Here is a 25,302-nt window from a genome sequence, read left to right as displayed (position 1 = left end):
GTCATCCAGCTGAACTGCTTCTATTTATTCTTGTGGTCCTTGCCTTGCAGTTGGATAGACTTTGCTGATGTGGTGGCTAGTTGGAGGTGGTTATTAAAGCATCAGGCTGTCTTTCACCCACACGTATGTAAAATGTGGATGCCCATGGGATGTGCTGGTATACTCACTATGTGTGCTCAGCAAATTCCTGCCAATGATGTCACTCCAGGATCTGTCATTCTTGACCTGGTTGTCATGAATGGAAGAGGTCAGCTCTGCTGGAGGTCAGTTACCTTCATGTGAAATATTTACCTCCCCCCAGCCTTGGCTAGCTGCTATTGTTCTTCAGTCTGCTGTGGACTGTATTGAATTAACAAATGATTAACTGCCCTCCTTCCCCATTTTGTATCCATGTCCACTCCTTGACATTTGTGTCCTGTTAGGACTTTCTGTGCTGTATAATTTATTTCACCTTCCAGAGTGAAAATACAAAGTCAAAAGAAACTACCAGTCAGGAACTATTTATTCTTTTGCTGAGGAATAGTCAGACACTGGTTCTCAGACATGTCCATGGATTAGCAGTGATCCACCTACCTGCTTTTGTGCCATGCTGGAAAAGTACATGAACCTTCAAGCTGACACTTCCAGTGAGTTGTGGCTCATTCTAGCACTTAGAGTTAGTCTACACTAGAAGTGCTACGTTTGTGTAGCTGCACCAATGCAACTGCAGAGCATCTGGGGAAGATGCTCTATACCAGTGTTTCCCAATTTTATTTGGCCAAGGAACCCTTTTCAGCTTTTCAGAATTTCAAGGAACCCTGAGGTTTGTCAAGGGGGAAAAAAAAAGGGGTGGGGGGAGAGGAGAGAGGGACCCACCAATTCATGAAAATCACATTCCTTCCCCAAGACCCCCCCCCCATCTCCCTTATGTGAGGCCTCATCCGCTCTGTTCCCCTCCTCTCCATCACTTGCTATCCCCAGCTCTTATACCTGTCTCAACCTAGTGAGAGTGAGGTGTGGGGTGGGAATGAGGGATTTGGGTGTGGGAAGGGGTGAGAAGTACAAGCTCTGGGAGGGAATTTGGATGCAGGAGAAGGGGCTGTTGACTCAGGGAGGGGGCTCTAGGCTGGGGAGTGTTGGGCTCAGGTGGAAGGCTGGGATGCTGAGCAAGCCAGGGCTTGTGGATGTGAGGGTGCAGGAGTTTGGGCTGGATATGTGAGGGACTCAGGGCAAGACATTTGTGAGTATGATGGGCTCAGGACACAGATTTGTGATGTGTGGATGGTGGAGGAATGTTGTGGCAGAAGACTGAGGATGTGGGGATGCAAGAGTTTGAGGATGTAAGAGGCTCAAGACAGGGGGTTCCAGTGTATGGTAGGCTCAGATTTGGGGTCAGGTGGTGCAGGAGTGTTATGATGCTGCAGTGAAATGGGGGTTTGGTCCCAATTGGAGGCTTGGTCCCAAAATATTATGTCAAACTCAAAAGGATTTAGCATTGTCTTTATATGTGAGAGGGGTAAGGAACCTGTTTTGAGTCAAAGGTCACTGACCCACAGAAAAGTCAGTTGGGGCCACACAAGTGAGATGCAAAAAACCAAAAAAAAAAAGCTCCTCCATAAACCCCCAAGCCTCACTAATGTGGTCCCAAATGTGCTGGTGGCGGTAGGGGACAGAGTGCTAGTGGGTGCTGGGGCTGGGGAGAGGGTGTTGCTGGGTGGAAGGATGCTGGCTCAGGTGGCAGGGTGCTGGGGCAAGATGCTGGGACAGGCAGGTGGCAGGGTGCTGGGGTCAGGGACATGGTCGTGCTGGGCATTAGGGTGACTGGCAGGGTACTGGGTCAAGGAACAGGGTGCTGCTGGGTGCTACCTTGGAGGGCAGGGTACTGGGGCCAGGGCCAGGGTGGTTCTGAATCCTGGGGTGTGAGGCAAGGTGCTGGGGCCAGGGCGGTGTTAGGTTGGATGGCAGGGCTGCCATGGAGCAGGATAGGGATGGGGTGCAGGACCTGGGAGGGAGCTGGGGGGCGAAAGGGGACAAGGTCCGGGTGGTAGGTAGGGTGCAGAAGTAGGCTGGATATAGGGTGTCTGGCTACAAGGGAGGGTGAGAGGAGGGGACTTGGGTAGGAGTTGGACCTTCCTGATCTGGCACCCTCTAGACCTGACTAGTCCCAGATGAGGAATTTTTGGACCAGGGGAGATGATTTCAGGGCTCCTAGTTCCCCCCCCTTCCCCACTAGGCTTCTTTGCACCTCTATCCCCTGCAACCAAACTAAGCTGCTGGTTCCCTGCACTTCCTCCCCAAACCATCCCTCACAATCCAAGGGAGTGCAGCACCAGTTCCCTGCAGCCCTCACAGCCCAGCTGAGCTGCCCGTCTGTTTTGTATGCCCTCCCCCATCCACCTCAGCCCAGCTGAGCCCTGCACTGGTTTCCTGCATGCCACCCCCACAGCACAGCTGAGCCCTGTTTCCCTGCACCTCCTCCAAGCCCCACAAAACTGCTGAGCCAAGAGCCGATTCCCTGTCCCTCCCTCCCCTTGAGTCTAGCCCCGGTTCCCAGCAAACTGAGCTACACACACCCCCCCCCCCCCCACCCCACTGCCCAGCCCAGACCTCCCCACTCTGCAACCCAGCTGAGCTCAATTTCCCTGCACCTTCCCCCAAACCATGTAGACATGCTGAGCCAGTGCTGATTCCCTGCCCCTGCCTTCCTCCTGCCCCTGCCTGCCTTCCTCCTTCCCCTTGGCTGTGTCTACACTGGCACAATCTTGCACCAAAGCGGCTGCTCTTGGGCAAAAATTTGCTGCCTGTCTACACTGGCCGTGTGTTCTTGCGCAAGTACACTAACGTTCTCATGTATGCAATCAGGGCTTCTTCCGCAAGAACTACGATGCTCCCACTCAGGAATAAGCCCTTTTGAGCAACTATTCTTGCGCAAGAGGTCAGTGTAGACAGGCAACATGAATTTCTTGAGCAAGAAAGCCTTATGGCTAAAATGGCCATCGGCACTTTCTTGGGCAAGAGTGTGTCCACACTGCCATAGATGCTCTTGTGCAAAAGCACAGCTCGCACATGGAAGAGTGGATGTGTTCTTGCACAAGAACGCTTGCGCAAGAAACAACCAGTGTAGACATAGCCTAAGAGTTTCCTCACATGAGCAAAATGAATTTTGTGTTGTGCACCAGTATTGAGTTCATGTGGCTTGTTTGGATGTGCCACCCAAGTTATTAATAAATATTTTAAAACCTCTACCTTTTCCCTCTGCTGCCATGTCAGCTCCCCTGGTGCCTGCTGCCCCCCCCCCCCCACTCCTCACGCTCCTCTGTTGTCCTGGCTCCTGCTCTTCTCACTGTCCTCAGCCCTCGTGCAACCTGCCCCCCTCCACCAGCCCTTCTCTCCCCCCTGTGCCCACTTCTCCAGTAGCCCCACTCTGATCATGTGAGCTACCCCTCCTCATCCCCTCTTCTAACACCTCCCTCTACACACCTGCCCTGCCTCTCTCCTCTGATGCTGGTCCCTCCACTGCAGGTGTCTGCCCTTCTGCTTCACCCCCAGAATCCCCTGACACCTGCACCTTCCCTTAACCCTGCACCCTCCTGGTGCCTCCCCCTTCCCTCACTTCCCCTGCCCCCTTTGCTCCATTTTTCCCTGATGCCCACCCCTCACCACCCTCTGCCCCCATTCCCCTCAGGCCCCTGTGCCCTCTCACATGACTTGCTCCATCCCAGCCTTCCTCATGCCCACCCCTTCTTTCAAGTCTTCTCCCAGCACCTCCCCTCACCCTTCTATCCCCCAATACCCTTACCTTCTCCCCTCCCAGCATCACCCTGTCCCCCTCCCACTGACACCTCCCCTCCTGCCCTTTTCCTCATTGTCTGCGCTTGGCCACCTGCCATTTGTCTCTCCTCCACCCTGTCCCTTTGGTGCCTTCCCCTCCCCCTCCGCACAAGCACCTTCCTCTCCCAGCCCTTCCCTTCCCTCCCCCGTACCTTCTGCCTTCCACTTTGTGCTGTGTCCCCGGACTCCAAACCCGCAACTCAGCCGTGCGGCGCAACGCAGCGCCCAGCAGGTTTAAAATCCCAGGCCGTGATGTTACGTTACATCACGTCAGGGCGTCTCCCCACCCACTGGTTTGAGCGTGCTGCGCAGGGCAGCAGCAGCCAGCGAGAGGGAGCTCAAGGAAGGTTGGGGATGGGGGAGAGACGTTCTGGGGCAGGGGTGGGAGGACATGCGCGGGTGGGTCAGGACTCGCTCCAGCTCCAGCTGTTGCTGGAGCGTGGGCACCAAGAGGCCACACAGCTTGCCGCCTATGCCTCTGCTGGCTAGCCGGCTCTCTCTCTCTCTCTCTCTCTCTCTCATTTTCAGAGGGGGCGGGGGAGCGCCAATTGGGAAACACTGTTCTATACCAACTGGAGAGAGCTCTCCTGTCAGCATAATTGCTCTCTCTCCATGAGAGGCAGTAGCTATGTTGGCAGGAGTCTCAGCCAATGCAGCTCTGTCCACACTGCTGCTTAGGTCAGTGTAACTTGCATTGTTCAGGGGGTGGCTTTTTCACGCCCCTGAGCAACGTAAGTTATATCAACATAAGCAGTAGTGTAGATGTGCCGTTAGTACTTGAGGCTTTTTTTTAAGTAGCTAAATTAAAAAAACAAAAACCAACCAACCAACCAAAGCCGCCTCCCACATCTTGAGCCTCTGTCTTTGTGCAGCTGCCTCATGTCTCTGGGCAGATATCATACATGCATTCTAATTTGGTAAAAATTCAACCATGGTCTGACTGAGGGCATAAAAATGGAGGTGATGCAAATACACAGAATATAGAGCCAGAGGGTATGTCTATATTGCAATAAAATAACCATAATATGAATGCAGTTCGCCCAGGTCAGCTGGCTTGGGCTGTAGTGCTAAAAATTAGTGTGTAGATGTTTGGGGTGGAGCTTAGGCTCTGAAACCTGGAAAGTGGGGAGGGTCTCAGGCAATGCTCCCTCTAATTTCTTCCATCCATGCATGTGGGTTTTTTTCATCTATGTGCGGAATAAATTTTTGTATTGTCCACTGAGATGTGTGAATTTAGAAACAAAACCTATCGGTGGGTGCTCTGCTAATCATCTGGCAGCATTTGAATCTCTCCTGAGTGGCCCCACAAGCACACAGCTTACAGGTAACACTGGTCTCGGGGCCCAGGTTCCAGGCCATGCTTAAACATCTACATAGAAACCAGAGGAATCTGGCAACCCTGTGTGTGGGGACCTGTAAACAAAATGCCTCATGGGCCATACATAGAAACCTGATGGGCCAGGTGTGGCTTATGAATTGCCTACAGGTGGGCTAACTGCTATTTTAAGAATGGATTGTACAGTAAGCTTTCAGTTGTTAGATAAGTTAGGGCCAGTCCTTTGTATCTGAAGAGAGCTGGATGTCATCAGTGCTCTTTCCAGGGCTGGTCTCAGTAGGAGATAGTTGAGTCGTTGCTGCTTAGCCTCTCCCATTGCTGGTGTATGGGGGGTGGGCTGCATCCCCTGTCGCACTACTGCAGTTTCCAAAAGGCCCTCGTTATATTTGGCTTCATTGTTTAAAGGAAGTAGAAATCAATTCTGTCCTTCTAACCGTACCCCTGGCCTCTGATGACTTAGAGTAACTTTGCTTTGACACTTCTAGCCTTCCAGCTTCTTGAAACAGAATGTGGACACTTGATTTCTGCAAACTCTCTTGCTTTGCCTTTATCTCTGTAAGTGAAGTTGCTGGTGTGAACTCAAGTTGTACTCTATCTCCTCTTCTTAGCTAATGTGCTGTAACTAATATGTTGCTTTAAAATGGCTTTCTTGGACTCCCTTCTGCTTTTCTCTACTTTTGACGTAGGATGGTGGGCGTTTCTTCCCTAAAATGCGAGTTTTATTCATTGTCTCCTGCTGCCAAGTGTGGGTGGATTTCATGGGGAAAAGCTGCATCGAGCTGTCATAGCAACTGTGGTGTCAAGTGGCTGTAAGAAAGAATGACGTGTGGTGGGGGCTTCTCGGTCACTATGTAGTGGAGTAGGTCTCCAATGGGGAAAGCTAGTTCAGTCAGCCTGTAGGAAGGATTTGACTTTGATTCTGTGTTCAGGCTCATGGTTATGGCAAAGATTGCTCTTGGGGCAAGCGTAGGAAAGGAGGGGTGCACTGATGGCTTATAAATCACACAAGCTGCTGCAGCTGATCTCTAAGAGGATCTGGATTCAGTGAGAGGATCCTGTTCTGTTTACAGATAGACGTCAGAAGGGAATAAGTTAAGCCTGGTTAGGTAATATGAAATACAGGGGCTCGGTGGCTGAGATTCCTGGGGGAGGAGTTCAGAAGGCTGTAGGAGGGCCAAAATTTTGGCTGCTGAAGTTGGGGAGAATACTAAATTCTTCTTGTAAATTCTTGTAAATTCTTGTAAGTTCTTGTAAATTCCTCAGATTAAAGCCCAAGGCCAAATAATTCCAGTCCATGTAGCTGGCTTGCTACTCCATGATCAACTTGTAAAGATGCATTTTAAAAGTACACCTAAATTAACAGATTACTATGGAAAGTCCTTTTTTGGACAGTAGGAGGAGGGGGAGATTTCAAATTGTTTTTGGCATACAGTTTGCCTGGTCAGTGTGGACAAAGTATAGTAACTTGCAAACTATTACTCAAGCAAGATAAAATATTTGCTAAACCAGTTTAAATTAGTCCAGCAAATAAACTTTCTGCTAGGACATATAGTGCTTTGGGAAACTGGAAGCTGAATGATAATTTTTGCATCCATAGCTCATTTCTATGGCAGATTTTAGGGTCACATGTTGACTTTAACTTCCTATTAAAGTAAACTATATTCTGGTAATGCAGAGGATTAGGTGAAACAATAGCCTCATAACTGATTACAGATTATTCAGCCTGGTGCATGTGTGGCATTTGTTTTTGCTTTTGCTCTATTACTGCAATGCCAGGGAATATTTAGTGCCCACATACCAAAGTGGTCAGTGTTTAGAAGCTGGTAGTCATCTGTGCTCTGTAAAGGATGTGTCTGAATCCTCACCATCCCCTCCCCTTTGTTAACTTGACCAGCTCTAGGATGCTCCATGCACCAGTGATGGAAGCATTAAGTGGCTTCATGATAGATGGGAGAACTAGAGACAAATGCTGTGTCCACCCAGACCATTTTACTGTGTAAGCTGTAACTGGGCAAAATGTTTTTTTTCATGTTTTCCCACCTGTAATTACCCACTTCTTACCTAAGCATGTGAGCTTACATCCACTGATCCATAGATGATTAGTTAGATTTTTATTTTGTCTAAAATTAAGATATGGAAGTTTTCCACAACTGAGTCTGATGTGTGTATTCCGCCTTAACCTGAAGCCTGCTTTTTGGCTGGTTTCCTAGGTCTTTCACGGCAGTATGTCTTCTCCAGATGTGTCTTCCCCACTTTTTTCAATGTCTCTGAAAATAGGACTGCAGTGTTAGTCCATTTGAACATACAGAGATACTCCCTCCTGGCTGACATTACCAGGCACTAATTATATTTCTCAAGATTGTTCATAACCATAGCGCTAATTATCCTCTTGTTATGCTAAAGCCAGCCTTAAACATGGGCCTTTTGGGGTCTTGTAGCTGGAGTTCTTGAATGTGGCCAATGGGCATATGGAAAGTTCTGTGTCTTGTGCATCTTTTAGACTTTAGAGGAAGTAAGAAAAATGATCGGAATATTGGGGGAAATCCGGTCTCTTGAATCCTCGCATTAGTGTCCATGCAGTTGACCAAAAGCGGCAGTCAGAATTGGATGCCAGTGTGCTGGGAGGAGAATATTCCTGTCCCAAAGAATCTAATCAAGTCTAAAGCAAAGAGCATCCAGCAGCATTATACATAGGGAATGCAGAAAAGCCTCTCCTGGATATTCTTGCAGCTCGTCTTCCCACTGAGAAATGTATTGAAGACTCTTCTAGCTTCCGTTCTTTGGGGACTGCCCTGTCTGCTTCCCGGCGGGGGAGGGAGGGGGCGGGGCAGGGAAGAGTTAATTATACCGGGCTGAGTGACGTGGGGCCTCCTGGGCTGTATAGAGAGCCTGGAGTTGAGCAACTGGAGGCAGATCGCACGCCCAGTCTGGGAGGCATTGCACAAGAAGGGCAGGGCTTGAACAGCCAATGGCAGCGGGGCCGGGACAGCTCATATTCGCGTGTCATGAGACTTGCCGGCGTTTCCTTTCCCTCGGGCACTGAAAGGCTCTAGAGTAGGTCGCGCCCGCCCGTCCCTGCCTTGATTGCCGAGTGGGTCCGTGCCTGAGCTGCTGGGGCGGAAACATGCTCTGCCTGTGTCTGTACGTGCCGGTGTTCGGGGAGTCCCAGACGGAGTTCGAATACTTTGAGTCAAAGGGGCTCCCTGCCCAGCTCAAATCTATCTTCCGCCTGAGCCTCTTCATTCCTTCCCAGGAATTCTCTACCTACCGCCAGTGGAAGCAGGTATGGCTCCGGAGTAGGGTGGCAGGAGGAGATGGGGTGCCGCGAGGAATAAGTGGTGTGTCCAGAGCTTCTGGGCCGGCTGGCTTGGCTACTGATGGGAAGCAAGCTTGGTGGTGGTCTCTGCTGCTCATACCTACAGCCCCTTTGCAGGGCTGTGGACAGCAGCTATAAGGCACTGTTCTTCTGTGCTACCTCCTTCCCTCCTCTTCAAGGGGAGTCTCCTGTGTATGCGGACAGTTGGGACTGGGAGCCAAAAATCCTTTTCCTGCAGAGGCTGTTTTAGGCAGTTTCCCCTCATATTTTATCCTTGCTGAATTTAGGAGGTCCTGATTAACTGCATGAGATCCTAGTAGGTTTGGGGTTGGGGAAGGGTCTCCATTCTTAACTTTGCCTTACTGCTCTTAGACAATCTGTGTAGGAGTGTGGTGGTAGCCCTGTCCTTATCACTACTTGTCCTCCATCTCTCTTTGTACTAACATCCAGCAGCTTGTACATTCAGGGTTCAGCCTTTAAAGTAGACACAAGATTTTTCTCACCGTAGGTGCTGCTGGACACAAGTTGAGTACTGTTAAGCGGCAAGTGTAGACTAACACAAACTGTGTTCACTATGGCTTCAGCAGCCATGTTTAAACCCTGCATGGATGAGTTCATAGTGTAGGCAAGGCTGTAGCATAACTTTACTTGTCTCATGTAAAGCCTAGTGCTACAGAAGGGCAATTTACTGAAATTGCATGCTCACCCTTTCTCCCCTGAAGTCCCTTCTGTTCCAGCATGCTGCTGCTGGCACTAGTTGCATGTCAGATGACTATGCTGCTAAGGGCACTGGTAACTGGTTATGGCTCCAAGGAGATTGTGTGCATGTCAGATTTGTGCATAAGAACTGAGAAGGGGCAGGGGAGCAGTATGCTGGAGAAGCACGTTATGCTGGGGATCATGGAAAATGCTAGCTTAAGGTATACCTAAAGTTGCAAACACAGCTGTGCTAATGTTGCGTTCCACTCCCCGAATACAAAATACAAATCACTGCAGTTATTCCTGTTTGCTTCTGAAGGTGGATGCAGGTATGGGTGCTTACTCATATTCCTGAAGAAAATGCTGAAGCTCTAACTTGCACACCCTTTGCTAGGATGGCTAGCTAACAAGCGTGGAAAAACTGGGACACACTTTTTTTTGGGGGGGGGAGAAAAGGGGAGGATAATTGTGTGAGCGTGCATATCTGACAAAAGCCCCTAATATGGGGCTGGTTTTGATAATACTGGAACAGCTGGTTGCCCCACGCCCTGCACAAGTAGGAAAGAATCCCAGAGCTGTCCTTGATGTAAGACCCGTGCTGTGACTTGGGAAACAGTTGGCATTCTTCATTGCTTAGGGAAGCTTGGGGTAATTAACTTGGCAAGCCTGGTCAGGTAGATACCGCCTAGCTATGATTAGTCCTGTTATCTCCATCTCCTGTGTGATAGCATCATAGGAAGAAGGGAGCCTTTAAGCTCTCCTAAGTGTTTTATGGAGACTGTCAATCTGGATGGCTATGAACTGGACAGGGATTATCTGCTAGAGGGAAGCCTAGATAAGCTATTTGACACTGATCTGCTGACAGGCCCGAGGTGTTTGTCTATCTTTAGCCTACAAGCTGAATATGGGGCCCATCTGTATCTTTTACAACAGTCATATGACTGTCTGCACACTAGGAACATGGTGGACATATCTCTAAGGTCACTGTGGTTCAGGTTAGCATTTTATTAAGACTCTCAGAAATGATAAGAATGATTCTAGTTTGCCCAGGAACTAAAATTGACCAGTTGGAATGTTTGTCCAACTTTAACCTTAAATGTAGTTACATACTAGGGATGTTATATTTAGATTAATTGGGTAATTGAATAGTCGATGCAGTTTGCATCAACTAGTCGATAAGGGCGCTTCTGACTTAAGTGTAGCTACACTTCAAAGGTGAAAGCCCTGCGGGGAGCATGGGACCAGAAGGGGATTCAGGCAGTGCCCTGCTGGCCCTGTGCTCCCCGCAGCGTTTCAAAGTGGCATGGAGCCTGGGGGGAGAAGAGGGGATACTTCAAAGCGGCAGCACCACTTGTAGCCTGGGGCCAGACCCCAGGCTCCACATGGCACTGCTGCTTTGAAAAGCTGCGTGGAGCCTGGGGTCAGCTGGGATGTCCCCAGACTGCGCATGGCATTTCAAAGCAGCAGTGTCACGTGCAGCCTGCGATCGGCTGGGGACTTCCCCACTGACCCCGGGCTCCAAGCACCCCCTCTTCTCCCCACTCACCCTTGCTGCCTCTTTCTGATAGAGGCAGCAAGGGTGCGGAAGCATGTTGACTAGTGTGTCAACTATCTGATAAACGTTTAGAACATAAGAATGGCCGTACTGGGTCAGACCAAAGGTCCATCTAGCCCAGTAGCCTGTCTTCCAACAGTGGCCAGTGCCAGGTGCCCCACAGGGGATGGACTGAAGACAATGATCAAGTGATTTGTCTTGTGCCATCTATCTCCAGCCTCTGGCAAGCTTATCGTATAGTTGACTAGACATTCACATCCCTATTACACCATTTAAAACTAAATCTTATACAGTGTGTATCTTGATTTACAAGCATCTGAATGGGGCTATCTTCCAGCCTAAGAAATATTGGAATAAACTTAGCTTAACATGTTGCCTCGAAATACTTTAGTTGTGAACCTGCCATAGAAATCAACGAGTTCAGTATTAGTAAGTATAGGACTTGTTAAAGCCCAAAACTGAGTTATATTATAATAGCCACCTGCTTTTTGCAGAGAGAGTAACTAGCATTCTAATCCAAAAGGGAGGTGAAGTAGAGAACATGACTGCTCTCTGTGCCTTGGGGTTGGTTCCTGTAGACTGCAAGGAGCAGAGCAGGAACCAACCGATCAAAATCCTTGCTCTGTGCAGGTTGGCTCTCCCTTGCCTGGTTAACAAGCAGCTGTGTGCCCACACGCTATTTCCTCATAGTGGAATGAGTTGAGGGGTGAGAGCACTGTATGCCAAAGTTCCCTGTCTTTCTCCAGTTGCGTGGGCTAGAGTCCCATCTTGATGTAAGTGCTCTCCTATAAGAAACCTTTGCTGTTCAGTCTGCATCTCCCAGGACCTTGCTCATTTCAGATCTACACAGGCGTGTAGCTGCAGGGCAGCTGCACCAGTTCATGCTGGCATTACAGCAGCTTTTATTGTTAATACTGTCCATGGGAGGTGGACTTCAGTTTGACAACAGGCTCTGGCTGGCTAGTGATGGTTTTCTTTTTCATGCACTGAGAAGAGGAAAAAATCTCTGCTTTAATTAAAAGCTTGGATTACAAGGGAGGGGAAATCTGATTTATTTAGACTCTGATGTAAACCTCTGGCAGTTCTAGTATTTAGACTCTGATGTAAACCTCTGGCAGTTCTAGTACCTATGTTTGAATCTGGACAATCTAGTACCTATGAGGCACTGGACAATGCTACTCTATGGCATAAGGATTGTATATGACTACAGGTCTGACACTTAACTAGCCAAGTATCAGTTGCACAAGTATGAGTAATCTGGTCTGTGTGACTGACTTGTGAAGACATGCCTGCATCAGTTTGGCATCTTCTCCCTCTATTGCTACACACAAGCACACGTTTGGGTGATGGGTACAGTTCTGTGACCACCTGAGCCAGGTGTGGTGGGGTGGGGGAGCTTTTCTTGGTGTTGCAGGCGCATCCTACTGTCTGTCTAGCTAACTTATTTAGTGTTACATGGCAGGCGGGAGGAGGAGAGGGGTGGTGGTAAAGAAGGAAGATGAAGGTATCTGAATGAGCTGCAAGGACTAAGATTTTGTCTGTCTGTCTTCAAAACAGAAAATTGTGAAAGCTGGAGACAAGGACCTGGATGGGCAGCTGGACTTTGAGGAGTTTGTTCACTATCTGCAAGATCATGAGAAAAAACTGAGGCTAGTCTTCAAGAGCTTGGATAAAAAGAATGATGGTAAGGCTCTTTCTGATAGTCATAGACTATCACTGGCCTCTGCAGGCCAACTTGACAGCCACTTTGGGTACATGGTCTCTGGGCTTACTGGCCTCTATCTTTGCAGGCCGTATCGATGCCCAGGAAATCATGCAATCCCTCCGGGACCTGGGAGTCAAGATTTCTGAACAGCAAGCTGAGAAAATCCTCAAGAGGTGAGTTTTCAGCTGGCTCTTGTGCCTCATCTGAGAAGAAATGTAAAGAGTGACCATTCCTCCCCTTTCCTCCCTCTACACTTCCTAATCACTGCAGTCTCCCTCCTCCAACCTCTTGCCTCTCATTTCATTTCTGATCATCTGTGTATTGAAAACTATAATGTGCTATGAAGGCCAGAGAAGCCGCCCATCTGCTCAGTATACTTGAATCAAACTGGAGGCGTGGGAGGCAATAAAGAGCAAGATCACTGGCCAAATAGAATGCATAAGAACAGTGACTTGTGATGCTAGGTCAGATCCCTGGGTTATAAGGATGGTATTCTGTTTCCAGCATGAGTACCATCTGAGCTTTAGGGGAGGTGGGAATTCAGTCTGTGAACAATCCTCTTCTAAGTTTTTGGAGTTGAGTTACCACTTCCACAGAATGAATGGAGAAAAATGCTTGTAGCCCCTGACCCCAAGATCTTGCCATTTCGGATCCTTTGCAAGCCTTTTTGTGGAGAGGGGCATGCACTTAATCATACTTGTAACAGCTTGCTGCTGTGGAGAGACTGTTTACTTACTATACTGAAATGCTTTGTACTTTGCCTGTGCCACTAACACGGTAACAATCTCTTATTTGTCCTGTTTTTTCTCTTTCCTTTGCCATCCTCCCCTCTGTCTGTTTGCCTGTCTGTCAGAATAAGGACAGGCCATTTCTGGGGTCCTGTCACCTAGTAAGTACCAGTGTAATCTAGTCTCTGCCAGTTCTTTACCTTCTCTACAGTGCCGGATGATGATGATCATCATCATCTTTTGTTCTAACCATGGTGGGAGGGGGCCCCATAAATCCTTTTGTGTGACTAATGGGGAGGGAGGAAATGTGGTATACTTTCCCCATTCTCTGCATGGCTTGGAAGGAGAGGATTCCCTAGCAGTGTCTTGTACCTTTCAGTCCTTTTAACACTGCCTACTAGTTGCTCTGTGAAGGCTTCTATTTTGGGGTGAGGTCCCTGAATAATCAAGGGGTGTGTGAGGAGGTGTTCCTCCCTCAGTAGAGCCAAGCGTCCATCTCCTGTTCATTTGTTTGTAATACACTTTTTGCAGCATGGATAAAAATGGAACTATGACAATTGACTGGAACGAGTGGCGAGACTATCACCTGCTGCATCCAGTGGAGAACATTCCTGAGATCATCCTGTACTGGAAGCACTCCACGGTAAAAGAGAGAAAAATTCCTCTTCCAAAGCAGGCCCGATCCTTCCCCAATTTCTTTGTAAAAGTGCCCTCCACAGCAGCACTTACCAAGCCTCCATCATTCTCTTCTTGGTTCAGTAGCTGCCTTCCAGTTCTAGAAGCCTACCAACTTTCTGGTTCTCATTACCTCTTTTTAATCCACCCGTGGCTTGGTTTCTGAAGTCCTTGGTGGGAGGTGACCGCTGGACCTTTTGAGGGAGGGGAGAGCAAGTGAGAAGATTGACTTGTATCACAACTCTGGGAGCTCAGACAAGTTCCTGCTAGTTCAGAACCTGAAATTGATCTGACAAGCACCAGTCCTTCCTTGTTATTTATTCAGTGCTTTATATACTGTGTAGTGAGAGCAGGCTGGCTGAGTGCCAGAAAGTTCCAAAAGCTTCAGCTCTTATTCCACACCCCACTGCCCTGGGTTAGTCACTTGATCATTAATGTTAGACCTTCTGTATTGGGTTGGCAAGTTCCCAGCCTCCTCAACGGGAGTTGTGAAAATGTGAAGAGTCCTCATGTTCTATCAAATCATGAATGGTGTGGAGGAAGAATCATTTACCTCTCGTGTAACCCATAGTTCGGGTATCTTAACTGATGACCATAATAGGCAACAAACTTAAAACAATCCAAAGGAAAACCTGCTTAATGCAATCAACCTGTGAAAGTTGTCACCATGGGAAAGCTAGAAGGTGAAGTGAGTTTAAAAAAGAATTGTATAAGTACATGAAGGAAGGGCTGTCAAGGGCTGTTAGCCAGGATGGCTAGCAATCCCATGCTCTGAGTGTTCTTAAACCTCCAAATACCAGAAGTTGGGAGTAGTCTACAGGAGGCAGATCATTGAAATTGCCCTGTTTGTTCATTCTCTCTGCCGCATCTGGCACCAACCCGTCAGACAGGATCCTATCAGACTGGCTTGACCCAGTATGGCTCTTGTTACGTGGTGGTGATTTGCATGTTCTCTGGCACTGATAGTTCCTTTACTGTTTATGGTCAAACACATCAACTACAATTTGCAAACGAACTGGGAACTTGAGTACTAAGCTCATGTATAGTGCGTGATGGCTCTTTGAGTACTCAGGCTATGGGAAGTTGTAGGTGAGAGACAGTGGACTCTCTGGGGATGAGACAGAAGCTGCCTGCCTAACACTATCCTTCCCAGCACTTCTCACTTCTCCTTTCTTTGCAGATCTTTGATGTGGGAGAGAATCTGACAGTCCCAGATGAGTTCACAGTGGAAGAGAGGCAGACAGGCATGTGGTGGAGACATTTGGTTGCAGGTGGAGGTGCAGGTGCTGTGTCCAGAACCTGCACAGCCCCATTGGACCGTCTGAAGGTGCTCATGCAGGTAGGGCAAAAAATGGAGACCACTTTTTTTTAATCAGGGTGCATGTGCTGCTTCGCTGAGTGTACCAGTCCAATTCAGTGGATCCTAGCCACAGATCTGAAACTATCAGTTCAGGAAAGTGACAGATTCTGGTTGTACTCAGTCTCATTACTTCCACACTGGTGTGCAGCAGCCTTTTGGTCTGTACCAAATATTCCTTCTAGCCATGTAAAAGCCATTCCTGATCTGTTAGTTGTCACAATGATATGAAAATTTCAGGAGCAAAGCAGATGAAGCAGTCACTGGTCCTAGCTAGATCACCTTGTACCTTACAGCCTTGGGCAAATCTTACTTCCTTGGAACATGTTTAAGAGGAGACACTGGTTTGAGAGCTGCCCTCGGAAGTGGCTGAGTTGACTTGTTGGCAGGGCTGCTGGCTCTAGGTTCACAGGGCAGAGATAAGTGTAGCTGATGTTAGAAAGCAGAGTTACGTAGCAGGGATTTTGGACTTTGCTTAGGGAGGCTCAGCAGTGACTGTCCCAGTCTTTCATCTGAGAACTATCTTCTCCCTGTATCAGAGCCCATGGTGGGTAGTCCGTACAAGAATGTTTCCCTTCCCTTCCTGTTGTGATGGGCCAGGGCTCAGGTTGATGAATCAGTTAACTGATCTCAGACTTACAACCCCCAAATGCCTATTTTTCCCCCAAAATGTTACCTGGGAAGGGTTAAAACTTCCTGAAATCTCTAGGTAGATAAGAAATGCCATTTCTCCCAGGATTACGGAGGCATGGGAGCTGTGCCATCAGAACCAGAACCAATCCTAGTTCTCCCACTTCCTCCCTTCCAGGTCCATGCCTCCCGGAGTAACAATATGTGCATTGTTGGTGGCTTTACCCATATGATCAGAGAGGGTGGGCCCAAGTCGCTGTGGCGGGGGAATGGCATCAATGTCTTGAAGATTGCGCCAGAGTCTGCAATCAAGTTCATGGCTTACGAGCAGGTAAGAGCTGGGTCATATTGAAACTGGGCTCCCAGGCCGAGTGGGGATTGGAGGAATCTTTTCATGTGAGTGATTGCCCAAACTGGAGCCATGTGACCCACCAGTCATAGTATGGTGCCTCTAGGCAGATGGAGCATGAACTCTCTGCCTGGGCATGCAAACTGTCCTCTCCAGTGGTGGGAATGGTGCTTTCACACCTCTACCCCAAGGCATAACTGGAGAAATGGGCAGCATGAGGTCACAGTGACATGAGTTGAGTGCATAGCTGGAACAGAGATGGTGTTCATGCTTCCCTCTCCAGCCTGTGCCAGACCTAATGAGTGAAAAGGGGGGTGCCTTGCACTCCCTGCTGAGGAGCGAAGGTGATATGCAGTCCAGTCATGCTGTCAGCCCCCCTTCCATTATAATCTTTCTTTGTTTCTACAGATCAAGAGGTTAATTGGCACTGACCAGGAAATGCTGGGAATTTGTGAGCGGCTAGTGGCTGGTTCACTAGCAGGGGTCATTGCCCAAAGCAGCATCTACCCAATGGAGGTGAGGTTGGTTGCTGGCATCCTACTCTATAGCAGGCGGAGGGAATGGGGAGTCATTAAATGGAGAAATTGAGATGTGTAATGTGAACCGAATGCCCACTTTGAAAGTAATTGTGTTGCGTGTTAGAGGCAGCTTTTGTACTGGGTGTCAAAGGGCATTGTCTATGGGATCTAGTAAAGCATAGAATGGAGGTGTTGGCACTCCCTTCGGTGACATGCTCCTTTCTCTTCGTCATGGGACTGCTGCGACTTCCTACTCCCAGTGCTGTTCTAGGCATTCACCGTGCACATGCTCTTGTGCTTTTAGGTTCTGAAGACCCGAATGGCCCTGCGGAAGACAGGACAATACTCAGGCATGCTGGACTGTGCCAAGAACATCCTCTCCAAGGAAGGAATGGCTGCCTTCTACAAAGGCTACATCCCCAACTTGCTAGGAATCATTCCGTATGCCGGTATTGACCTGGCTGTCTATGAGGTATGGCGCCTTCCTGGCTTCTGCGGGGCTGGGACATGTCACTTTCAAGATAAGCAGGGAGATGTAGTGCCTGTTGCTAATGTAGGAGCATAAAACCTTCCCAGTTAATTCTACACATGCCTCTGGAGATTCACACATGGCCCTGGGGAAAAAAATCACTCCAGCATAAGCCTTGCAACCATCTATGGCTCTGCTGTTTGGAGGAGGGAATTACAGCAGCAAAGCTGCTAGCTAGTGGCCTTCACAGATGCTACAGTGGCAGCAGCAGCAGCTGCTCAAGAAAACCTGAAAAGCTTGTCTTCTGCAGTTATTTCTAGTTGATGTTGCATGGACCTCCACATGCCTCCAACCCCAGCTTCTGTCCTCACATGGCTAGTCTCTAGTCGTGATGTTAGCTAGCGGTTATTTTAGTAACTGTGTAGCCACAACAATTTGTAATGGTTACATGGTTACTAAAATACTCCCTAGATTCCCACGCTTATCAGCTCCCTCCTACCCCCCCATGCCCTCTTCTCTGCTGCCTCTCTATCAGAGGTATCAGTGCGAGGGTGTGGGGACAAACAGTTCCCCAGGATCTGGCTTCCGCCTTCCCCCTGCCGTGCTGCCTCTGTGGGAGGCAGCACAGGGTGTAGCACGAGTGGCTCCATGGAACTAGCACGCACAGGGACACGCACTTCATGGGCACTGGCTCCCACCTCTGATACAGAGGCTGCGTGTGTGTGTGTGTGTGGGGGGGGGGGTTCTAGTTGTTTGGATTAACTAATAAGACAAGGCTTATTGGCTAATCATTTAAGCAATTATATGCTAACATCCCTAGTCTCTAGTTGCTCCATTCTCCCTTCTTCCCAGCTAACACCTGGTTTATTTGTTCTAGACATTAAAAAATACCTGGTTACAACGCTATGCTGTGAACAGTGCTGACCCTGGAGTGTTTGTTCTCCTGGCTTGTGGCACTATGTCCAGTACCTGTGGGCAGCTGGCCAGTTATCCCCTGGCTCTTGTGAGAACACGCATGCAGGCACAAGGTAAGGACTGAGTGTGGAACTCACTCTGTGTATCAGTGGAGGCCTAGAAGGTCTTGCAGAATCACAGCATATTTTATTTCTTCTGTACACCTGAACTCTGGGATGTTTGTTTGTCAAAGATCAAGAGTGATAGGAACTTTGTGCCATGCCTGGCACTTGGACCCAAAGCCCCAATAGCAAAGCCATTTTTTCATTCTCTTTACCTTTGTGCTCTAGTCAGCCCATGAACTGGTGTGCTGGTGAAAATGGCAGGCACTATGGCATGGCCTCATTCTGCTGCCTAATTGCACACTGTCACGTAGCTATAACATCAGTGTAGCTCAAATCTCTGCTTGTATGAGTGCAATGCAAAATTTAACACGTGCCTTTGAGACTCTTACAACATACCTTAATCTCTGCTCTGTTTCTTGTGGTTTCTGTTGTAGCTTCGGTGGAGGGAGCTCCAGAGGTGACCATGAGGGGACTCTTCAAACACATTCTAAAGACAGAAGGAGCATTTGGTCTCTATCGAGGCCTCGCCCCCAACTTCATGAAGGTGATCCCTGCCGTTAGCATCAGCTATGTGGTTTATGAGAACTTGAAGATGACCCTGGGGGTGCAGTCACGGTGACCAGGAGATGCCAAGGATTCTGAACTCTGAAATCTTGGGCTGTAATCCTGCGGTGCATAGCCATCTCTCATTCTGTGAATGTGTCGACACTAAACTGGCTAAGCAAAGCTGTGAAAATCCAGGGGTAGGGAGGATTTGGTGTCCTTTGCCATCTTGCTACTCGAGAGCTCTGCTTAAACCATCAAGTGGTCCTTCAGGCATACTGGGGATCATTTGGGAGACCAGAGATCAACTCCTGGGTGTGTCTCAAGCTATGAGTTTGAGGCCAGTTTCCAGCAGCTTCATAGAGCGGGGACCTTTCATGTAGAATCAGCTGCTGGCTTGGAGATTTGTAGTACCTTTTGACATGCTGAAGGAGCTATTTTCCATTCAGTTTAACCTCCTGCCTATTTAAAATTGTACAAACGTATTTATTATGTTTACATGTATTTCTTTGGGTAGCAAATGTTTGTTTTGCTTCCAAGACTATGACATGAAACTTTACACTGCACCAGTTTTGGGGCCTGGTAAGCAGTGATTCTTCTGTTCAGGCTGACAGTTACTTAGGCCAGCTGGGTAGAGAATAAGGATATTTATTTTTATAGGTCAGATCAAGTCTCTCCCATAAACCTGCTAACAAGATGCACTTATTAACAGAAGCAGTGGACTAGAGCCTGCACACTGCATTGCTGCATGCTAGATGGATTTGACATTCATGCCCAGCAGAGGTTTGGAAAGGGGAAGACTAGAACCCTGAATGGACTATTGCCTTCATGCGCGGCTTTACTGAATAACTGTTCTCTGCTGCTCTTGGCCATCTCTGCAGCTGTGCACCTGACGGCCTGTGCAGCACTCTGAACAGGGCTCTTCCTGGTGCCAGTGGTGGATGACTGACCCTTTCCAAACCCTGCAGCTAAGCTGTGATTTATCCCTCTCTGGATCTCTTTGTGGACTAGAGTTAGGGTTTGCATTGGATGGACATGGAATCCCCAGGCTAGGAGTAGTTCTGCTGTGGGAAGGGATGTTTGCTGACATTGGGAGAAGTTGGGTTCGTCAGGGAGTTGAAGACGATTACTTGTCATTCTCCCAGAAGGTGCTTTTTGTAGGCAGAAAGGAAGGGAACGGCTTGGCTTTAAAATTTCTCTGACTGTATTACGGGCCACTTCAGTCTATATAGGATCAGGCTTCTGGGGCCCCAGAGAGCCTCATCCGACTTTTGATATGGGGCCAAATGGACCAGCATCACATTCCATGGTGTCTTACTGCTTAAATCGTATTTATTTTGTATTTATTTGAACAGAGTTATGTCAGACTATTTTTATAGACTTGTTTAAATGTTGTTCGTGTCTTTGTATTTCTCCTATTTAAAGTTCTGTATTCTTACTCATTTGCACCTTTACTATCACTCAGCTGAGCAGCAAGGGGAGACGCTAAGGTCATTAGTGTTCTCTTCCCCTAAAGTTTGAGCTGCTCTTTTTACATCTGTGGGGGGCCTGTCAGTCAAGAGAAATTCCCTGTAGCAGTAAGCCATAGAAGAGGGGAGAATGGGTTAGCTAGGAAACAGTTCTCTGGGACAAGGGACACGGAATGGTGTATTGTGAGGCTTGCCTTATTCTGGAATCGCTTTGCACTGAAAGGATTTCCTGTGGATGGCTCAGGCTGGGGAAATGGAAGGCCTGTGTATGTTGATGTCTCAATGGCTAGATGAGAGCAGGTGAATTGGAATTTTTTGGGGGGAGGGAAAAAGTCTCAGGGATTTTGGAAACTGGCAATTTGTGTCTTTCTAGAAACAGGGAAGGAAACTTGCACTTGAACACAAGCTGCTGTAGTTCTGTTCGAGGGCAAGTAGGCAGACATGCTACTGAGTCCCATGCTCCTCTCTCTCACGTACGTGCACTATGGAGAAGCTTGTGTTCGGGAACGGAAAGGGCTTCATTAGGCACTCCTGGCAGCTGCTCCCAGTGATACACTTGGGTGGTAGGGAGAGCGGTCCTCAGGTTCTCTCCCTGCTCTCTGTTCTTGCCAGAGGGAAATCTAACTTCCTACCTGGATTACTGACATGATTTTTTCACTTCCCCCTTTGAGACCAACTGTAAATTCTGCAGTGGCTTCTTTGTACCAATGTGGCCTAATGGGAATGTTCCAAGTACAAAAATCAATGCAATATGTGACTGTATTTGTTGCTGTAACTGGAAATGGTCAAAATACAAATCTAACCAATGAGATTCCTTGTGATGAAGGGAAAAGTCTGCTAATAAAGGATTATTAAAGCTACTGCGTGTCTGCTTTCCTGTGAGGTGTGCGCTGCTGGTGCTGCGAGTGTCTGTGGGAACAGTTTTTCCCTAAAAGTCCTTTTCCTTCACTGAGGGTTATTGTCAGCAAAAGTGTTTGACTCCTAATGCCAGGGAAAACCTGAATAATGTCACCAGAACTAAAGGGGGTTTACTGTGGCAATGAGCAGATCAGGCATAGCCCATTTCCAAGCTATTGTCTGTTCAGTGGGTTCTTGGATCTCTTTTCTAGATAGAGAATCTGTAGTTCATTTTCTTTAGTCTGACTGCACCCTTGAAGTATCAGTCCCTGTATTTTAAAGGGCATGGTCCTGATGTGCTTTTAGTGTCCATTAACAATGAAGTGCTCTATGTGCAGCTACCTTGGGAGCCCATCCAAGTACACTAGCTGGCGCATAGCCATTTGCTTGGTAAATTTAACCACAAGGATCATTTTACACTAGTTCTCTAAGGATCACAGTGGCTTCTTATGTGCTACCTGATAGTCAAGGAATTTCGGTTCATTAGTAAAACCTGGTTAAGGTTTTACAAATGATCTGAGAGACTGCTGGAGTTGCAATCAGCTAAGGCACTTGTTACATTCCATGCATTGGCTCCCCCTACAGGCTGGTGGCAGGGTATTGTCAGTGGAGGGAGTTACTAAGTTGATGTTGAGGCATGGCACTGAGCCAGTCTTAGAGGTCTGTTTTTAATTGTAGCGCTCCTGGTCCCTGAGATCATGAGGGGCACATCTGAGAGATTTTAATCCATTTAATTCCATTTTCACTGTAGGTCATTAGAGGTTCCTAGTCTCCCTCTCCCCTACTGAGAGAAATGAAGGAACAAAATTGTTTGAAATTGGTTCTCAAACTGCAGTCTCAAGGCTCAGTCTCAGCCTTCTGGTATCCCCCCTCCCCTGCAAGGTTGGAGCACCAGCTTCCCGCTCTGTGTGTGGCCCAAGCCTCCTGGGCCAGATCTGGCTCTGAGGAGCAAACAGCTCTTTGTGCTGCTGTTCCCCCTCCCACTATCTGGGGGAACAGCAATGGGGAAACTGCTCATCTAGAGGCTTTCCCCACTGTTCTCGTTTCCTGGAATCCCAGCCAATGGGAGCAGGGGGAGGGTGGTGCCTGGGAGCTGTAGGAGACATAAGCTCTCCCCATCCCTCATACCCAGACCCTGCACCCCCATCACCCTCACAGACCCCCATGACTCTGTGCTCCTAAACTTCCAGCCAGACCACCCCACTTACCCTTCTGTGCCCCATCTCACTCCCTGGAGGGGAGCCTGGAGGTCTCTCAATCTACTTACTCCAGGATCCCAGAAGAGTTAATCTGGCCTGTGGGAAGTCCTGAACTTCTACCCCCTACTCCCCATGGGGCTGAAGCACCAGGGAAGTGAGGTGTCTCAGTTGGGAGCCACCTTAGTGAAGGTTTGGGGGTATTTTTGTTTTGTCTTGGGTTTTTTTGCCTCTCACTTTTTTGTGGGCCCCCAACTGATTTTTCTTCCGTGCATCAGTGGCCCCCAACCCAAAAAAGGATCCCCGTCCCTGCCATAAATGTAGATAACGGTGAAACCTTTTGTTTTGGACATAAATTAATATTTTACTTTATGTAAAACAAAGTTTGGTAAACTAACAAAGTGCTTAATTTGTTTAATTTTGATATTTCCTTATCAGTTATATATGCCTACTTATGGTGTAGCTGCATATTTAAATTTTTATGCTCCAGTAGCCTAATACCTTAAATACTAAATTATTTGTATTTAGACCTCAGCAAAGGCATTTTGTTGTCATGGGTGGGCCATGGGCCTAAAACTTTGAGAACTACTGACCTAGAATTAAGAGAGATTCTCTCTGGGGAAGAGAGAGATACTTGTTGCTACACTTCTTCCTTGCATTTCTTATGACCTATTTAATCTCAAAGATGAAGAAGATTAGTTTAGGCCGGGGGTTTCAGCCCTGGACTGGAACTGCTGAGTTCCACTCCTGGCTTTGTCACAAACTCTGCCCCATGGTGAGTCACCTAATCTGTTCGTTTTAGTTTGCCTCAAAACAATGAAACTTCCCAGCCTCACAGGGCATAAATACAGTGGTCACTTAACCAGTAGATTGGGATTTACCAGTAGATCTTGGTATCTCTGAGCGGTGCTCCTGACTGGTTTGGTTGGGAAGCTATCAAGTGCTGGCACTTCAGTTGCTTCTCCACCTACTGTCATGCTGCTCCTGCCTCTGCCTTGGAGCTGCCCCTTGGAATCCTCCTGATTGCTGTGCAGGGTGTGGGAGGGAGAAGAGGGGAAGTGCTGATGTCAGGGTGTCCCTCCTCCCCCCACTCCTGTACCCTGTCTTCACACAAAGAAGGGGGATGGAGGGAGCTTGGCAGTGCAAATCTGTCACTCCCACAGTGTGTATCTGTCATTCTCTCTCACACACTGTCCCCTCTCCTCTCCTGACCCAACATGTATGGTTGTTACTACTTTAACTGCTTGCAAAGTGGGTTAGTTTTGGGTTTTGACTGGTCTGTGCATTTCATAACTTTCATTTCTCACGCTTTAATTTTGAGAATGAGTTCTAAAATGCCTGACCTGTCATAATTATCCTTATGGCAATTGTGCTCTTGGAGGTGGCTGGCATGTCCCTGCAGCCCCTGAGACTGTCAGAGCAGAGGGTCTCTACATGCTGTCTTGGCCTATAGACACCACTCCTGCAGCTCCCATTGATCAGTAATGGAGAACTGTGGCCTGTAGAAGCTGTGGGGTTGGTGCCTGTATATAAGGGGCAGCTCATGGAGCCACTGTTGTGCCTGTCAGCCCCTGCCTTAGCTCCACTCCTAGGGTGGTCCTTAAACCTACAATCCTGCACTTCAGGCACTGATGCCCTATTCCTTAGGCCACTCCAGAACCCTCCCTACCTTCAGGGTGTCTCCTCCCACACTCTGAACCTCTTGGCCCAAGACCAGAGCCTGCACCCCAACTCCCTACCCCAGCCTGGTGAAAGTGAATGAGATTGGGGATGGAGTGAGCAGGGTGAGGCCTCGGAGAAGGGTTAGAGCTGGAGCGGGGCCTCCAAGAAGGGGAGGGGGGGAAGGAAGCCAGGCAAGGTATTTGGGTTTGAGGTAGATCTTACATTGCACTTAAACTGAAAAAGTGATCTTGTGGTTAAAAAGACTGGAGACCACTGCACTAATGAATGGATGTGAGGTGCCATGAAAGCTTGTAATAAGGTGCTCTACAGAAGGAATGCTGCTACTTGATCATTTCTGGTTTTGGTGCACAAGAGTTAGTGGGAATCAGATTGTTCTTGAATTCCCTTCTACTGAAACAATTCCATTTCTAAATGAAGGGACCCTGCTGATGGAGGCTTGGTGCGGTCATTTTTTGTTAAGTGATCTGTTTGTTTTCCTTCCCCATTTGACTAAGACCTTGAAATGGGCAAGCATCCTTTGTGCCTGGGATTCTAATGCACATCTACAAGTTTTAGAAAGGAATTTTCTCAGGTGTATGGGTGACCTGGGTAGCTTGTGACCAACTTCAGTTTTACACTTGTACCTCATATACACTGTCCAGCTGTTCTAAAGAAAAACAGAAATGAGGCTTTTCCCTATGTACAGTAAACTTCCGATAATACGGCACCTTTAGGACCCAGGGGATGCCGGATTATCAAATATGCCAGACCATTGGGGGGGGGGGGGTCTGGGGTGGAGTGGGGAGGATGCGCCTCTCAGCGCTGTGGGACCAACCTGGCAGCACCCCAGCTGCTCTGCCCCAGACTTCCCCAAGTCAGCAGCGGCTGAATCGGGGAAGCCAGGGGCAGAGCAGCTCCAATAGTCTGGCTGCTCAGAGCACTTCCAGGTTCCAGATGGTGCCGGACCATCAGGGGTGGAGTTTTACTGTATTACATTAGCTATATCTTCCAGCATTTGTTGGTACACCAAATTTTTAAATTAGTAGTATAGGAGTGCCCTCTGCTGGTGATCACAAATTTGAGTGGTATCAATGCATTTTCATAGTGGAGAACTGTGTTAAAACTGCCCTCTGTTTCCCATTTGATGCTGTTCAACCATCAGGCTAAAACTCAGTGCTTTGAGGAAGCAATGAAGCAATGTCAAGTTTCATGCTGGCTTGCAACCATGGTTACAGCCATTTGCCCAGCATTTGTAAAGCTGGCCTATTAACTGTGCTTATTTGTAAATAACCAGGCAAATCAAAACTAGCTAATTTCTCCTCACTAACTCTGATCTACCAGCAGAGCAATTCCCCTGACTGAAGCTGCA

The 25,302-nt window shown here is 48.2% G+C and overlaps 1 protein-coding gene across 5 annotated transcripts in view; it reads left to right on the top strand.

The window, feature by feature from the left end:
- SLC25A25 (solute carrier family 25 member 25) overlaps nt 1-21,038 on the top strand; it is a 45,058-nt gene extending 24,020 nt beyond the window's left edge. For 4 of the 5 annotated variants that reach the window (XM_006136323.5, XM_089772962.1, XM_075905720.2 and 1 more), the window contains 9 exons: nt 12,274-12,400; nt 12,507-12,594; nt 13,681-13,792; nt 15,005-15,163; nt 15,990-16,142; nt 16,569-16,676; nt 16,983-17,150; nt 18,025-18,175; nt 18,601-21,038. In XM_006136323.5, coding sequence (XP_006136385.3) covers nt 12,274-12,400; nt 12,507-12,594; nt 13,681-13,792; nt 15,005-15,163; nt 15,990-16,142; nt 16,569-16,676; nt 16,983-17,150; nt 18,025-18,175; nt 18,601-18,785 — 1,251 coding nt within the window. In that variant the 3' untranslated portion in view covers nt 18,786-21,038. Of the gene's footprint in view, nt 1-8,035; nt 8,430-12,273; nt 12,401-12,506; nt 12,595-13,680; nt 13,793-15,004; nt 15,164-15,989; nt 16,143-16,568; nt 16,677-16,982; nt 17,151-18,024; nt 18,176-18,600 lie in introns of those variants that run through there. The other variant, XM_006136327.5, reaches the window with a different exon arrangement.
- The last annotated feature ends 4,264 nt before the right edge of the window (nt 21,039-25,302 follow it).

This window comes from Pelodiscus sinensis, chromosome 23 (genome assembly GCF_052426305.1).
Source record: "Pelodiscus sinensis isolate ZL-2025 chromosome 23, ASM5242630v1, whole genome shotgun sequence".
Taxonomy (NCBI): Eukaryota; Metazoa; Chordata; order Testudines; family Trionychidae; genus Pelodiscus; species Pelodiscus sinensis.
This window is presented reverse-complemented; position numbering and strand designations above follow the sequence as displayed.